The sequence below is a fragment of the Loxodonta africana genome, chromosome 2 (assembly GCF_030014295.1).
Source record: "Loxodonta africana isolate mLoxAfr1 chromosome 2, mLoxAfr1.hap2, whole genome shotgun sequence".
NCBI lineage: Eukaryota > Metazoa > Chordata > Mammalia > Proboscidea > Elephantidae > Loxodonta > Loxodonta africana.
In genome coordinates, this window is record NC_087343.1 from 154,368,058 (window position 1) to 154,382,855 (window position 14,798).

Here is a 14,798-nt window from a genome sequence, read left to right on the forward strand (position 1 = left end):
AAAAGTGATTGAAATGGCAAATGTTTTGTTATATATATATTTCATCACAATAAAAAATTATTCTTAATCAACCATAAAAAAAAAAAAGAAACCATTTCATGAGGCTTACTGGTAGCTTGAAGTAGTGAATTATCTTCCAGAAATGCTTACTACTAGAGAGACTAAAAACATACAAGTGAATATATATGGTGGTGCAGTAGTTAAGAGCTGGGGCTGCTAAGCAAAAGGTCAGCAGTTTGAATCTACCAGCCACTCCTTGGAAACCGTATGGGGCAGTTCTACTCTGTCCTATAGGGCCTCTATGAGTAGGAATCAACTCAATCGCAAAGAGTCTGGGTTTTTTTTTTTTTTGGTTAGTGTATTTTATGACACCTATTTCATTAACATGAATATTTGCTATATTAATAATTATTAAGTACCTACTCTGCTACGCACTGTGGATACCAAAAGCAAAACAAAACCTGTTGCTGTCAATTCGATTCCGACTCGTAGCGACCCTACAGGACAGAGTAGAATTGCCCCATAGGGTTTCCAAGGCTGTAACTCTTTACAGAAGCAGAATGCCACAACTTCCTCCCATGGAGTGGCTAGTAGGTTCCAGCTGCACACCTTCCAGGTTGCAGCTGAGTGCTCAACCAATGCACCACCAGGGTTCCTTACTGTGGATACTAGGGTCATCCAAACAGACATGGTCCCTGCCTTTCTGGAGCTTTTATTTTTAGCGGGAGAGGAAGATGTTATGTTTAAACAAAAAATAATTATGAAAACTTAAATTGTGATAAGTTCAATGAAAGAAAATATAAGGTGTTCTGGGAAGGAACAAAAGATCCTGGTTTCAAGTGGGTCATATTGAAGACCTCTACTAGGAAATAATATTTAAACCGAGACTAATAAGATTTGTAAGAATTAGCAAAGCAAAATAGAACTGCCCCATAGGTCTATAATCTTTATGGAAGCAGATCCCCAGGCCTTTCTCCCTCAGAGAGGCTGGTGAACTCAAACCGCTGACCTTTTGGTCAGCAGCCCATTGCTTAACCACTGTACCACCAGGGATCCTCTTAAAGCAAAGGGAAAAAAGAAAAAAAAAATTGGGGGGGGGGAGGGAGGGGAAAAGAAGCTTTCTTGGGAGAGGAACAGCTTGCATGGAAGGCCCTGAGGCACAAAAGAGCCTGACTGAAGACAACATTGAAAAGCAGTGTAATACTGAGAGAGAGGGAGAAGGCATGAGAAAGAACCTTGTATACTATGCAAAGGATTTGGGTTTTTTTCTCCCAAGGGCAATGAGACGCTGCTGAGAAGTTCTGAGCTGCAGAATAGTATGATCCAATTAACACTGTAAGAAAATCTCTTTGGCTACTGTGAAGAATGTATCCAGGAGGGTTTTGCTGGCTTATAAAGAGGACTTAAGAAAACCATGGGCCCTATTATTGATGGGAAAATTGCTTAAATTTTTAAGATAGTTTGCCAAAACAAGATCGTAAACTAAGTGATGGTGAATGGAAAAAATGATTGATAAATCAGTATGTCTCTGTATAACTCATTAGGCCAGTGCTTCGCAAACTTTATTGTGCATTCAAATCACCAGGTGTTTTGTTCAAATGCAGATCCTGGTTCAGTAGATAGGGAGTAGGGCATTTTTGCATTTTTAACAAGCTCCCAGGTAATGCCTATGCCACTGGTTCTTGGTTCACACTTTGAGTAGCAAGTAACTGGGCTATATTCTATGTATAGAAATATATATATATTATACTCCAGAATATATGAAATATGTTCTTTATGTCAGCTTTCTTGGTGGCCTGACCAAGTGTCAAACTTGAATATTTAAAATTGATTTTAAGAGATTAAATTAGTGAGGGCATATAGAGGCAGATCATATGAGGCTTTTCATGTCTTCAGCGACTACCCTAAAAACACTTATTTCCTATCTACTTATCTAACCTGTCTGCCTACTAACCCGCCTGTGTTCAAAGTACAATTAATTATACTTCAGAAAGGGCTATGTACAATCAAAAGGATGTCCAAGACAAGTATACAAAAATAGTATGAGACTCTGAAATTTTAAATCTAGTATCTAAGAGGGTGGTTTGCATCATTAATTGAGGCTTACTCTCTGCTGGACACTTTATCGGCCTTATTCATTTGATAGGATAGGAGCCCCAGGAAGCTAAGAAGTTAGTTTCTTATCTAAGGGCGTACAACTCAGCTCTGGTTTATTTCATAGCTGACTCTCTTATTCCTTATGCTAACATTGCTCTTTTGTTTGGTTACTACGATCCTAGATGCAGAAGACTGAGGCTTTTATTCTGTGGCCAAAGGCTTTGTATTCCTCTAAAGACTTCATGGATCTTTGCTATCATTATCTATCATTTTATAAAGGTTCTAGGTGGTCAATAGGCCTGGCTTTTTTGTTTTTTGTTTAACCTTTATTACCAATGCAACTTCTCCTTGTGGCATATCAATCCAGGACCTTGAGGAAAGGATTGATCATGAAAGGAAAATGTTTGAAATGATGCTTTAAGATTGAGATGATGCTCTTTGGGAAAGTCAGTAGGAAAATGTCACCTTGCTCGCTGGTTCTTAAGAAATGAGAGCTAAACGACATCCAGTTTTAAGAGAAATTAAATCTGAATTATATATTTTAATTTCATAAGAAGGAGTTAAACCAAATGGATAGTAGCTCCTGTTGATTTGCTCCGCTGAGGAAGTGACAAGAATTTCTACAGCCTCATTTTGTAAAAGACAAAACAAACTAAAAACATCTCCACAGAAATGCCAAATGCCTCCTTACACCTAGGGTCTGGCTAGATCGATTTTACCCAGCCTTCCAACAACTCAAAATTGTTGGCGTTTTTCCAGACAACGTTGTGTTGTTTTCGGTTTGGTTTGATCCCTCTTCTTTCGATTAAAGAAAGCGGTTCAAGTGTTTAACAAGCCTTAACTTGATTTGGAGACTTGCAGAGCGGTCAGTTCCATCGCCCTGCAGTTGGCTTTCCAGGTTAAGGTAAAATTCCGATGTCGGGATATGCCAAGGCGTTGTGAAGGAAAACTCTGGAAGGAAGCCAAAGGTAAGTGAAGTTCCTGGTGCTAGCGCGAGTCCCGCTCAGAGAACTGGCGCTAGCGCATTCTTTGTGCAGTTATTGGCTGGGACTGTGTGTGCCGCTGTCGTCCAATGAAGACGCTGGAGATCTGGCCCCGGCCGGTCCCCCTTTCGGCGCCCCGGGATGAGGCAGAGACTGAACAGCCGGAGAACAAATCAACGGCATCCAGAAAGCCATGTCCGACTCAGCGCCCAGCGCCCAAGCGCTAAGCCACTGAAAGTTTCTCAGCCAAACAGCCGGGACGATCTGGACCCCGCTGAGAGGAACTGCTTTTGAGTGAGATGGTCCCAGCGGGCTGGAGGAGCGGACTGGTAAGCATCGGGAGAGTGGTGGGAGTTTTCCTTCTGCTTGGTGTCTTGCACAAGGCGTCCGCCGTCATTCGCTATGAGATCTTGGAGGAAAGAGAGAAGGGTTTCGCAGTGGGCAACGTGGTCGCGGACCTGGGCTTGGATCTCGGCAGCCTGTCAGCCCGCAGGCTCCGGGTGGTGCCCCGAGCTAGCCGAAAATTCTTTGAGGTGAACTGGGAGACCGGAGAGATGTTCGTGAATGACCGCCTGGATCGAGAGGAGCTGTGTGGGACACTGCCCTCCTGTACTGTAACTTTGGAGTTGATAGTGGAGAGACCGCTGGAGTTGTTCAGGGCGGAAGTGGTGATCCAGGACATCAACGACAACAATCCCTCTTTCCCTGCCCGGGAAATGAAATTGGAGATTAGCGAGGCTGTGGCGCCGGGGACGCGCTTTCCTCTGGAGAGCGCGCACGATCCCGATGTGGGAAGCAACTCTCTACAAACCTATGAGCTGAGCCGAAACGAGTACTTTGCGCTGCGTGTGCAGACACGGGAGGACAACACAAAGTACGCGGAGCTGGTGCTGGAGCGCGCACTAGACTGGGAGCGAGAACCAAGTGTCCAGTTGGTGCTCACGGCTTTGGATGGAGGAACTCCGGCTCGCTCTGCCAGCCTTCCCATTCGCATCACTGTGCTGGACGCAAATGACAATGCCCCCGCCTTTAACCAGTCCTTGTACCGGGCGCGGGTCCCGGAGGATGCACCACCCGGCACTCGCGTGGTGCAAGTCCGTGCAACAGACCTGGACGAAGGCCCCAACGGTGAGATTATTTACTCTTTCGGCAGTCACAACCGTCCTGGCGTGCAAGATCTATTCGCTTTAGACCTTGTAACCGGGATGCTGACGATCAAGGGCCAACTGGACTTTGAAGACACGAAACTCCATGAGATTTACATCCAGGCCAAAGACAAAGGCGCCAATCCCGAAGGAGCACATTGCAAAGTTTTGGTAGAGGTTGTGGACGTGAATGACAATGCTCCGGAGATCACAGTCACCTCCGTGTACAGTCCAGTCCCCGAGGATGCACCTCTAGGGACTGTTATCGCTTTGCTCAGTGTAACCGATTTGGATGCTGGGGAGAATGGGTTGGTGACTTGCGAGGTTCCGCCAGGTCTCCCCTTCAGCCTTACTTCTTCCCTCCAGAATTACTTCACTTTGAAAACCAGCGCAGCCCTGGATCGAGAGACCATGCCAGAATACAACCTCAGCATCACTGCTCGAGATGCTGGAGCCCCTTCCCTCTCAGCCCTTACGACAGTGCGGGTCCAAGTCTTGGACATCAACGACAACCCTCCTCAATCTTCCCAATCTTACTACGATGTTTACGTTGAGGAAAATAACCTCCCCGGGGTTCCTATACTAAACCTAAGTGTTTGGGACCCTGATGCCCCACAGAATGCTCACCTTTCCTTCTTTCTCCTGGAGCAAGGAGCTGAAACTGGGCTAGTGGGACGCTATTTCACGATAAATCGTGACAGTGGCGTGGTATCATCCTTAGTGCCCCTAGACTACGAGGATCGACGGGAGTTCAAATTAACAGCTCATATCAGCGATGGCGGCACCCCAATCCTGACCACCAACATCAGCGTGAACATATTTGTCACTGACTGCAATGATAATGCCCCCCAAATCCTATGCCCCTGGCCAGGCGGGAGCTCAGTGGTGATGTTGCCTCGAGGTTCTGCTGTAGGCCACATAGTCACACGGGTGGTAGGCTGGGACGCAGATGCAGGGCACAATGCCTGGCTTTCCTACAGCCTCTTGGGTGCTCCCAACCAGAGCCTTTTTGCCGTGGGGCTTCACACAGGTCAAGTCAGCACTGCCCGCCCAGTTCAGGACACAGATTCGCCCAGGCAGACTCTCACAGTATTGATCACAGACAATGGGGAGCCATCGCTGTCCACCACTGCGACCCTGACTGTGTCAATAACGGAGGAATCCCCGGAGGCTCAGGCCGAGTTCTCCTCTGGCTCTGATCCCCGGGAGCAGAATAAAAATCTCACCTTTTATCTACTTCTTGCTCTAATCCTGGTCTCCGTGGGGTTCGCAGTCACGGTCGTGGGAGTCATCATATTCAAAGTTTACAAGTGGAAGCAGTCCAGGGCCCTATACCGAGGCCCGGTGAGCTCCCTGTACCGAACACCAGGGCCCTCCGTGCACGCGGACGCTGTTCGGGGAGGCCTGATGCCACCACACCTTTACCATCAGGTGTACCTCACCACCGACTCACGCCGCAGTGACCCCCTGATGAAGAAACCCAGCACCTCCAGCCCGCTGGCCAGCTGCCAGAACACGCTGCGGAGCTGCGATCCTGTATTCTATAGGCAGGTGTTGGGTGCAGAGAGCGCCCCTCCCGGACAGGTAAGGGTTGGCAGGTCAGCCCTGAATGACAATGCTTTTTTGATACTTGCACCATGTTCACGAAGGTATGGGGCCGCTTTTTTTTTTTTTTTTTTAGGTTGTGCTTTAGGTGAAAGTTTAAAGCTCAAGTTAATTTCTCATAAAAAAATTTATACACGTATTGTTATGTGACATTAGCTGCAATCCCTACAATGTGACAGCACACTCCCCCTTTCTGCCCTGGGTTTCTTGTGTCCACTCGACCATTTCCTATCCCTTCCTGCCTTCTCATCTGGCCTCCAGGCAGGAGCCACCCATTTGGTCTTGTGTATCTGATCGAACTAAGAAGCACACTGTTCACAAGTATTATTTTTTGTTTTATAGTCCAGTCCAGTCTTTGTCTGAAGAGTGGGCTTCAGGAATGGTTTCAGTTCCAGGGTAACAAAGTGTCCAGGGGCCATAATTCTAGGGGTTCCTTCAGTCTCTGTCAGACCATTAAGTCTAGTCTTTATGCGTGAATTCGAGCTCTGTTCTGAACTTCTCTCCCAATCCATCTGGGACTCTCTGGTGTGTTCCCTGTCAGGGCGGTCATTGGCGGTAGATGGGCATCATCTAATTCTCCTGGTCTCAGGGTGATGGAGTCTCTGGTTTAGGTGGACCTTTGTCTCTTAGGCTATTACTTTCCTTGTGTCTTTGGTGTTTTTCATTCTCCTTTTTTCTTTTATTTTTTTCCTTCAAGTAGGTTGGAACCAATTGATGCATCTTAGATGGCCATTCGCAAGCTTTTAAGACCCCAGAGTGGAGCTGCTTTTTCAATGATGATGTTTTTGTGATGATGCGACCACACTTTCACCTGGTTCTCCCTAGATCAAATATCTCCTTTATGAGGAGGGTGGCCTGGCTAGAGTGTGGGCTTTGGTCTCGTTTCAAGTGGAAGTAAACTTACTCAACTGTAGACCCAATGCCCACGCTCAGCACTCGCCATCAAAACTAACCAGTCTTGCTAAGGGATTATTAAGCTATAACCCAAGATCTCAGTATTCAGAGATTAACCCAGGCATCATTTGCATTGGGAAGAAACTACTGGATACCTCTAACCAGTGGCAGCTGCTAGGAATAGATAAACTAGTTTATTCATCTATCTTTCAAATGATTGGTACATCTGCATTAAAGATTAATATTTTGCTTCTAATTTTTCCTTTACCTACACAGATCCCGTACCTCATTCTCAGATAATTTCTATGAAGGAAATAAATTCTAGGCATCCTTTAAATTTTATTTCAAGCACACTACTATTTGCATATTATTTACAAAACATTTCTGAGATAACAATAATACATGTGCATTGTAGAAAAATTTGGAAAATACAGAAAAGTCTAAAGAAAAAAAGTAAAATTACCTGTAATCTCCAAACTCAGATAGCCATTGTTAATTATACAATAATTTATTTCAAAAATAAATCCAAACAACCCAAAAGAACATAACGTATAAAATGAAAGCCCTTTTGTACCCCAGTGTCATTTATTCCCTATCCTCCAAGCATTATTTCTCTAGGAACACACATAATGTGAGCAGCAGGTAAATTCACATCCTTAGAAAAGTGAAGCTTTCATTCATTCAGGATGATGTGCAGGTGACTGCAAGGCCTTTGCCTAGGAGATTAACTTGTGCATGCTTCCAATTGTGAAAGAACCCCTGTCATTTTGCTGCTGATGCGAAGTGTTATTTGGATAACCCCTGGATTCTGCAGTTAGGCAAATGAGGCTCCACCACTTCTCAACTCCAAGTCCATGGCCAAGTTACTTAATCTTTCTAAGCCTGTTTCTCATATGCAAAAATGGAATATGTGTTCAATAAACATTAGCTTATTACTATTATTTTTATTAGTTCTTCGTCCACCCAAGTTTTTAAACACACGTTGAAAATTAGCAAATCTGGAGACAGCCAAAGATGACCAAGTATGAAAGCCAGAGGAATGCAGTTGCTACTCTGCTGGCCAGCCTGAAAAATAACTGTCATTGTCCCTAGAACAATGTTCTCAAACTTGGTTGTACATTAGAATCACCCAGGGATCTTTTAAAAATTCTGATGCCCAGACCACACCCCAGACCAATTAAAGCACAATCTCTGTGGGTGGGACCCAGGCACCAGTAACTTTTGAAGATCCCCCAGATGACTCCATCATGTAGAAGAGTGTGAAAATCACTGCCCTAGAACCTGCCAATCTATTGATTATCATGTTTATGAAGCTAAGTGTTATTCTGGTGTTCATAAAACCAAGAGCCAGCTTTATTGAACCAGGCCCAGTTTAAAGAACACTGTAATGGCATCTCCCAACCTTAAAGTGTTAACAGAATTCCTCTAGAAGAGCATTGTAAGGAAGACATAAAATGGTATTTCAATCATTCAAAAGAAAAAACTTCCTAAACCACCAGCACCTGGGCAACTGTATGATGAGTATGAAGCTTCTTTTGGGGGCGATGAGAATGTTCTATAATTAGATTTTTGGTGATGGCTGTACAACTCTGTGAATGCACTTAAAAAACAAAACATTGAATTGTATACTTTAAATGGGTAGATTTATAATGTATGTGAATTATATCTTAATAAAACTGTTTTAAAAATTTAGATATGGGAGAATCACATACAGGGCATAAAAAGATCAAGTCTAGGATATATAGAATTAAGGCTTTATGATGGTCTGATTCTAGTATAATAGCCTGTTTGCCTGTTTGTTTTGGTGTGAGCTTGCAAATATAAGGGATTGAGACCTGTAAGAGGTCCAGTCCTTGGATATTAAAGACATCAGTTGAGGGTCAGTTTATGGTTATGGGAATGAAAACCGGTAGAAAAATCATTTAAGATGTTATAGAAAACTTTATTTACTTATTGCTGGGCTAGAGACGGGGGGACTAATACTGCTCATACTAGTTGTTTGGTTTCAGACAAGTCATTTAACCTCTCCAAACTCTAGTTTCCACATCTATAAAATAAAGGTAATACCAACTTTACAAAGTTGTTGAGAGAATGAAACATAATGCATATAAAGTGCCTTTACACAGTAAGTGTTGAATACATATTTGTTGAACTAATACATGATAATATGAATAGTTCACCATTTATTGAGCACCCTTATGTGCCAGACACTGTGCTAGGCACTTACAAAAGGTGAAATGACACCAACCCTGGCATCATGATACACAGCGTACCATGGGAGACAGACATGCAAAAAAGCAATGATAACAGAGGTCTGCATATACAAAAAGCAAAGGAAATAAAGAAGATGAAACACGTAAGTTGACTAAGGAAATCAGGGAAGACTTTACAGAGGTGATGATGCTTGCACTCTGCACTAAAAGTTGAGTAGCAGTTTGTCTAATAGTAAAGGGGGAAATGAGGCAGAAAGAGGACATTGCAGGAAATTCCATGTGGTGGAAGCATGGTATTTCATTGTTGCTGAACCTTAAAGTGGGTATGACTTTGCAGGAGTTGAGGTGAAGCAAGGGGGCAGAAGTTGGATCCTGAATAACCTTTAGGTCATGCTAAGGAGTTTTTATTTTATTCTGTACAGTCGCTGCAGAATTTCGAACTGATACAAATATGCTGTCATCAGTTTTGTGTGTGTGTATGTATGTGTTAGAGAGATTACTCTGGCAGCCATTAAGTGAAATGAATTGGGGATATTGGGACTGGAGGCAAAGAGAGCAGCTAGAAGGTTATTGTAATGTTTGAGGAGAAGGTTGATAAATGCTTGAACAAGCACTGTGGCAGTGTGAATGGAGGGAGATGACTACAGTGAAATCAGCGGGACTTGTTGATTGACATGATACAGTGAGGGAGAAGAATGAGTCAAGGATGACCCCAGGATTTGGACTAAGGCAGCTGGGTGGATGATGGTGCCATTCACTGAGACAGCGGATCCTGGCATAACAACCTGGTCAGTCAGGCCGATTTATACCTCCGTCATTTCCATGGATGTAGGGTTTTGTTTTGTTTGTAAAGCCGGATCTGCCCCTTCAAGACCAGAGTGTGGGTTGCTGGCCTCACCATAGCAAAAGGATGTTCCTGAGGATCAAGGGTTTGGAGAAGTCTGGGGAGGATAAGAACCCCAGCTTTTGCCACTGGTTTTGACAGTCAGTGGTAACCTAGAGGAGGATTTGGATGAGTTCAGAAATCTCACATCCAGATCAGGCTGGATTTTTCTCTTTTTTTCTGTGCTCTGGCGCGTTTGCCACTCATATTACAACTTGCAGGTACCTACAGTGTGAAATGAACTGTGTTTCTGTGCTTGTGCAGGGTAGTAGCCAGGCTCCTGGAAGGATCTGAAGCCGGGTGGGGGTGGGGGTGGGGTAAGATCGAGGCTCCGTTTCCAAGAGGCCCCCTGGGGCTAAGTGAAAAGCTTACTCTTTTAAAAAGGTCTCTGTTGGTAATCAACAACATATCAAGTGCTGTGGTGTCAAATAAAGGGGATTTGTAGGCACAATGCTGTTGGTAGCTGACCCCAATCATTCAAAGAAGCTGTTAAATCTTTGAACATTAGCGTTCTGCCAGGTAAGGACAGCCAATCTTCAGTGCCTTCCAGACCCACAGATTCTTTACTGTTTGCAACGTCTTCCTCTTTTGGCTTCCTCTACCCCACTTCTTCCCCTTCTATACTGTCTTTGAAATCAATGAATGGCATTTTAATGTATCACTAGCAAGCCTCTCAATAAGAGAGGTTTGGTTTCCACTGTGCCTCCTGTTATGATGAAAACGTGCACTGCATAAATGGAATTGACTACATTAATGTGTAAACCTTTTCTGCAAAGAGAGGGACGTGTCTCTGAATGTGCTGCAGAGAGGCTGTTTTGAGTATATGGCAGAGCTTCTAATTAGCTGTTGCTCTAGTATAGTCAGACTGAAACAGAAGCTACTCATTTAGGATATTGGTTGATGACAACGCTGGCTTGAATAAAGTGACCAATCTCAAATGGCTACTGGCTTTCTAGGCTGTAGGTTGCTAGGGCTCAGCTGCCGCGTTTTCCCAGCCAAAAAGGGGCGGGGGAAGTCGGTCTGTTAGGGAAAAAACAAAACAAAACACAACATGTATGTTGTCTGCTTCTCCACAGAGGAAATAACCCGTGGAAAGAAATAATGTTGAGCGGGAGGAAGGAGAAAAGACAGGATTTTCTCTACCCCGCCCCCCCCCCCCCCCCCCCCCCCCGCTCCCCAATGCTGAGACGACGCATTAACCCTGCTGCTATTGGGACGTTCTCTGCTCAGCCTATTGGCTGAGCCCAGGAACCGCTGTCTGCCAATCGGGTGGTGAAAGGCAGACAAATCTACCCCGCCACCAGCAAAAAACGGCGCGTAACCCTTGCCGCGCCGGGCGAGCCGCGCCAAAGCTGGCGCGGGGAAAGGGAGTCGTGTCTCCAGCTGCTGTGGCCGTTTGGGGCGGGTCGGCTTCTTCGGCTTGCCAGCACCAGGTAGACAGCTAGCAGGCGGCAGCAATGTTCCGCAAGGTGAGAAGCTGGGTAGAAATCTGGCGGGCAGCTACCCTTTTGTTCCTCTTTTGCCACCTGGGTTATGTTTGTGGGCAGATCCGCTACCCAGTCCCAGAGGAGTCACAGGAAGGGACTTTTGTAGGGAATGTCGCCCAAGATTTCCTGCTGGATACAGAGAGTCTGTCAGCTCGCAGGCTGCAGGTCGCTGGAGAGGTGAACCAAAGACACTTCCGTGTGGATTTGGACAGCGGAGCCCTGCTCATCAAGAATCCAATCGATCGAGAGGCACTGTGTGGGCTTAGTGCCAGCTGCATCGTGCCTCTGGAGTTTGTAACCGAAGGGCCTTTGGAGATGTACCGAGCGGAGGTAGAAATCGTAGATGTGAATGATCACGCCCCCCGATTTCCTCGGCAGCAGCTGGACTTGGAAATTGGGGAGGCAGCCCCTCCAGGGCAGCGTTTCCCCTTGGAAAAGGCACAGGATGCAGATGTGGGAAGCAACTCCATCAGCAGCTATAGGCTGAGCTCCAATGAACACTTCGCACTGGATGTCAAGAAGCGCAGCGACGGCAGCCTAGTCCCAGAACTGCTCCTGGAGAAGCCTTTGGATCGGGAGAAGCAATCGGACTACCGCCTGGTGCTGACTGCTGTGGATGGAGGGAACCCTCCTAGGTCCGGCACAGCGGAGCTCCGGGTATCAGTGCTGGACGTGAACGACAACGCCCCGGCCTTCCAGCAATCCAGCTACAGGATTAGCGTCTTGGAGAGCGCTCCAGCCGGCACAGTGCTCATCCAGCTCAATGCCTCTGACCCGGACCTGGGTCCCAGCGGTAACGTCACCTTTTCTTTCAGTGGTCACACCCCCGATCGTGTGAGAAGCCTCTTCAGCCTGCACCCCACTACTGGAAAGCTTACCCTTCAGGGACCTCTCGATTTTGAGAGCGAGAATTACTACGAATTTGATGTGCGGGCTCGTGATGGGGGTTCACCGGCCATGGAGCAACACTGCAGCCTTCGGGTGGATCTCCTGGATGTAAATGACAACGCCCCCCACATCACAGTGACCTCAGAGCTTGGGACTCTCCCCGAGAATGCAGAACCTGGCACCGTGGTGGCACTCATTAGTGTACAGGACCCTGACTCAGGGTCAAATGGAGATGTTAGCCTCCGCATTCCTGACTACTTGCCATTTGCCCTCAAGTCTGCCTTCCGAAACCAGTTCTCTCTGGTGACTGCTGGAACCTTGGACCGCGAGGCTAAATCCAGCTATGACATCATGGTCACTGCTTCTGATGCTGGGAACCCTCCTCTGAGTACCCACAGGACTATTTTCCTCAATATTTCAGATGTGAATGATAACCCACCCTCTTTCTTCCAAAGGTCACATGAGGTATTTGTTCCTGAGAACAATCGCCCGGGGGACCTGCTTTGCTCCCTTGCAGCTTCTGACCCAGACTCTGGCTTGAATGCACTTATCTCCTACTCTCTCCTAGAGCCCAGAAACCGAGATGTGTCAGCTTCCTCCTTCATCTCTCTGAACCCCCAAACAGGAGCTGTTCATGCTACTCGATCCTTTGACTATGAGCAAACACAGACACTGCAGTTCGAGGTACAAGCCCGGGACCGAGGCAACCCACCCCTTAGCAGCACTGTGACAGTTCGCCTATTCGTGCTGGACCTCAATGACAATGCCCCAGCTGTGCTCCGTCCTCGGGCCCGGCCTGGTTCATTATGTCCCCAAGCACTGCCTCCATCTGTTGGTGCTGGCCACCTAGTCACAAAGGTGACTGCTGTGGACTTGGATTCAGGTTACAATGCTTGGGTTTCCTATCAGCTCCTGGAGGCCCCAGATCCCAGCCTGTTTGCAGTCTCTCGCTATGCCGGGGAGGTGCGGACAGCCGTTCCCATCCCAGCTGATCTCCCACCACAGAAGCTGGTCATTGTGGTGAAGGATAGTGGTAACCCACCACTCTCTACCTCTGTTACTCTGCTAGTGTCCCTGGAGGAAGACACTCATCCGGTTGTCCCTGATCTTCGAGAATCTTCAGCTCCAAGGGAAGGAGAATCCCGCCTGACCCTCTACTTGGCTGTGTCCCTTGTGGCAATTTGCTTTGTCTCCTTTGGCTCCTTCGTAGCACTACTCTCTAAGTGTCTTCGTGGGGCTGCATGCGGAGTGACTTGCTTTCCTGCTGGCACTTGTGCCTGTCTCACCCGATCTCGAAGGAGGGAGGGGCTTCCTCCTTCCAATGGGATCCTCCGAATCCAGCTAGGGTCAGATGATCCTATCAAGTTTGTTGATGTGGGCGGCCACTCTCATGGCTGTACACCCTTGGCTTCTGCACCCACTCGGAGCGATAGCTTCATGATGGTGAAGTCACCCAGTGCACCTATGGCAGGGGAGCCTGTCCGCCCAAGCTGCCCACCCTCTGATCTTCTCTATGGGCTAGAGGTGAGACCTTTGCAGGCTCGGCCAATGCCTGAGGGTTGTTCTGGTGGAGGCACATGGCTGGGCTCTGTCCCAGAGAGTACTGGCCTCTCTGTAAGAGCCCATAGTGATGTCACCATTTTTGTGAGTGGTAACTATGTGGTAGATACTGTGCTTTAGAAGTGTTTTGTGAATTAACCAGGGAGTTGTCGCAGATTAGCACTCTGGGTGGGTTATGGCTATATTTGAGAGTGAGAAGTGAAAGTAATTGGTGACTAAAGAGCCAGGCTATCGTGGAAGCATGCTGCTAGCACATGGGCACATAGAAGGCTATCATGCACAAGGCTGTGCTGCACCAGGCTATCACCTAAACCAAAATGGCTGCTTTCTTTGCTTTTCATATGAATGAGGGGACAGGTTCTGGAGTATTTTGACTTCAGGTTGCCATTTCCCAATGGATTGAGGGGAACTAAGATTTATCTGGAGCCCTGGCGGTGCAATGGTTAAGAGATCAGGCTACTAACCAAAAGGTCAGCAGTTCTAACCCACCAGCCTCTCCTTGGAAACCCTATGGGGCAGTTCTGTCCTGTAGCATTGCTGAATTGGAATCGACTCCCTAACCGACTATGAAGGGAACTCTGCTTGAAACACAGCAGAGAACACAAAGCAAAGAGAGTCAAAGGAGTAGAAAGGCATTGATCAAAGTGGTAGCAGAGATCTTTTGGTCCAGGTCTTCAAGGCTCCCAGTCAAGTCCCTCCTGGGATGATGAAGTCAATTTGGGATGGGTGGGAATTACCTCTTTGGAAACAAAACAATAAGTGAAATCACTTAATTTCAGAAAACTGATTGAGACTGAGAAATTCATAGAGACAGCCACTCTGCAGGTTGTTAAGTAGAATTCTCCTGAATTGGTGAAACCATAAAGCCCAGAGGCCATGCTTACCCTCTAGCCACCTTCCTGGGTGACCGGGATCAGCCCCAGAAATGTTCCCCTTACCTGCGAGTTGTGACGCCCATTCCACAGCACATGTCCAGGATCTCAGAAAAGCTGACATTGAGATTTTCCTCAAAGTATTGCTGGAGTTAGAACAAGACTTTTCAG

General features: G+C 46.7%; 2 protein-coding genes across 18 annotated transcripts in view; both read left to right on the forward strand.

Moving 5' to 3' along the window:
* The window catches only part of LOC100656652 (protocadherin gamma-C5), a 165,450-nt gene that overhangs the window by 125,272 nt on the left and 25,380 nt on the right, over nucleotides 1-14,798 (forward strand). The window contains exons 1-2 of one of the 17 annotated variants that reach the window (XM_064277389.1): nucleotides 1,119-5,809; nucleotides 6,528-6,730. The exons of 14 other annotated variants lie outside the window; for them this stretch is intronic. In XM_064277389.1, the coding sequence (XP_064133459.1) occupies nucleotides 3,380-5,809; nucleotides 6,528-6,530 (2,433 nt within the window). In that variant the 5' untranslated portion in view covers nucleotides 1,119-3,379 and the 3' untranslated portion in view covers nucleotides 6,531-6,730. Of the gene's footprint in view, nucleotides 1-1,118; nucleotides 5,810-6,527; nucleotides 6,731-14,798 lie in introns of those variants that run through there. 2 more of the 17 variants (XM_023549975.2, XM_023549899.2) reach the window with 2 other exon arrangements.
* LOC135228764 (protocadherin gamma-C4) lies at nucleotides 11,063-13,883 on the forward strand. Its single transcript, XM_064277405.1, has one exon. The coding sequence runs from the start codon at nucleotides 11,278-11,280 to the stop codon at nucleotides 13,873-13,875; it is 2,598 nt and encodes an 865-aa protein (XP_064133475.1). The 5' UTR covers nucleotides 11,063-11,277; the 3' UTR covers nucleotides 13,876-13,883.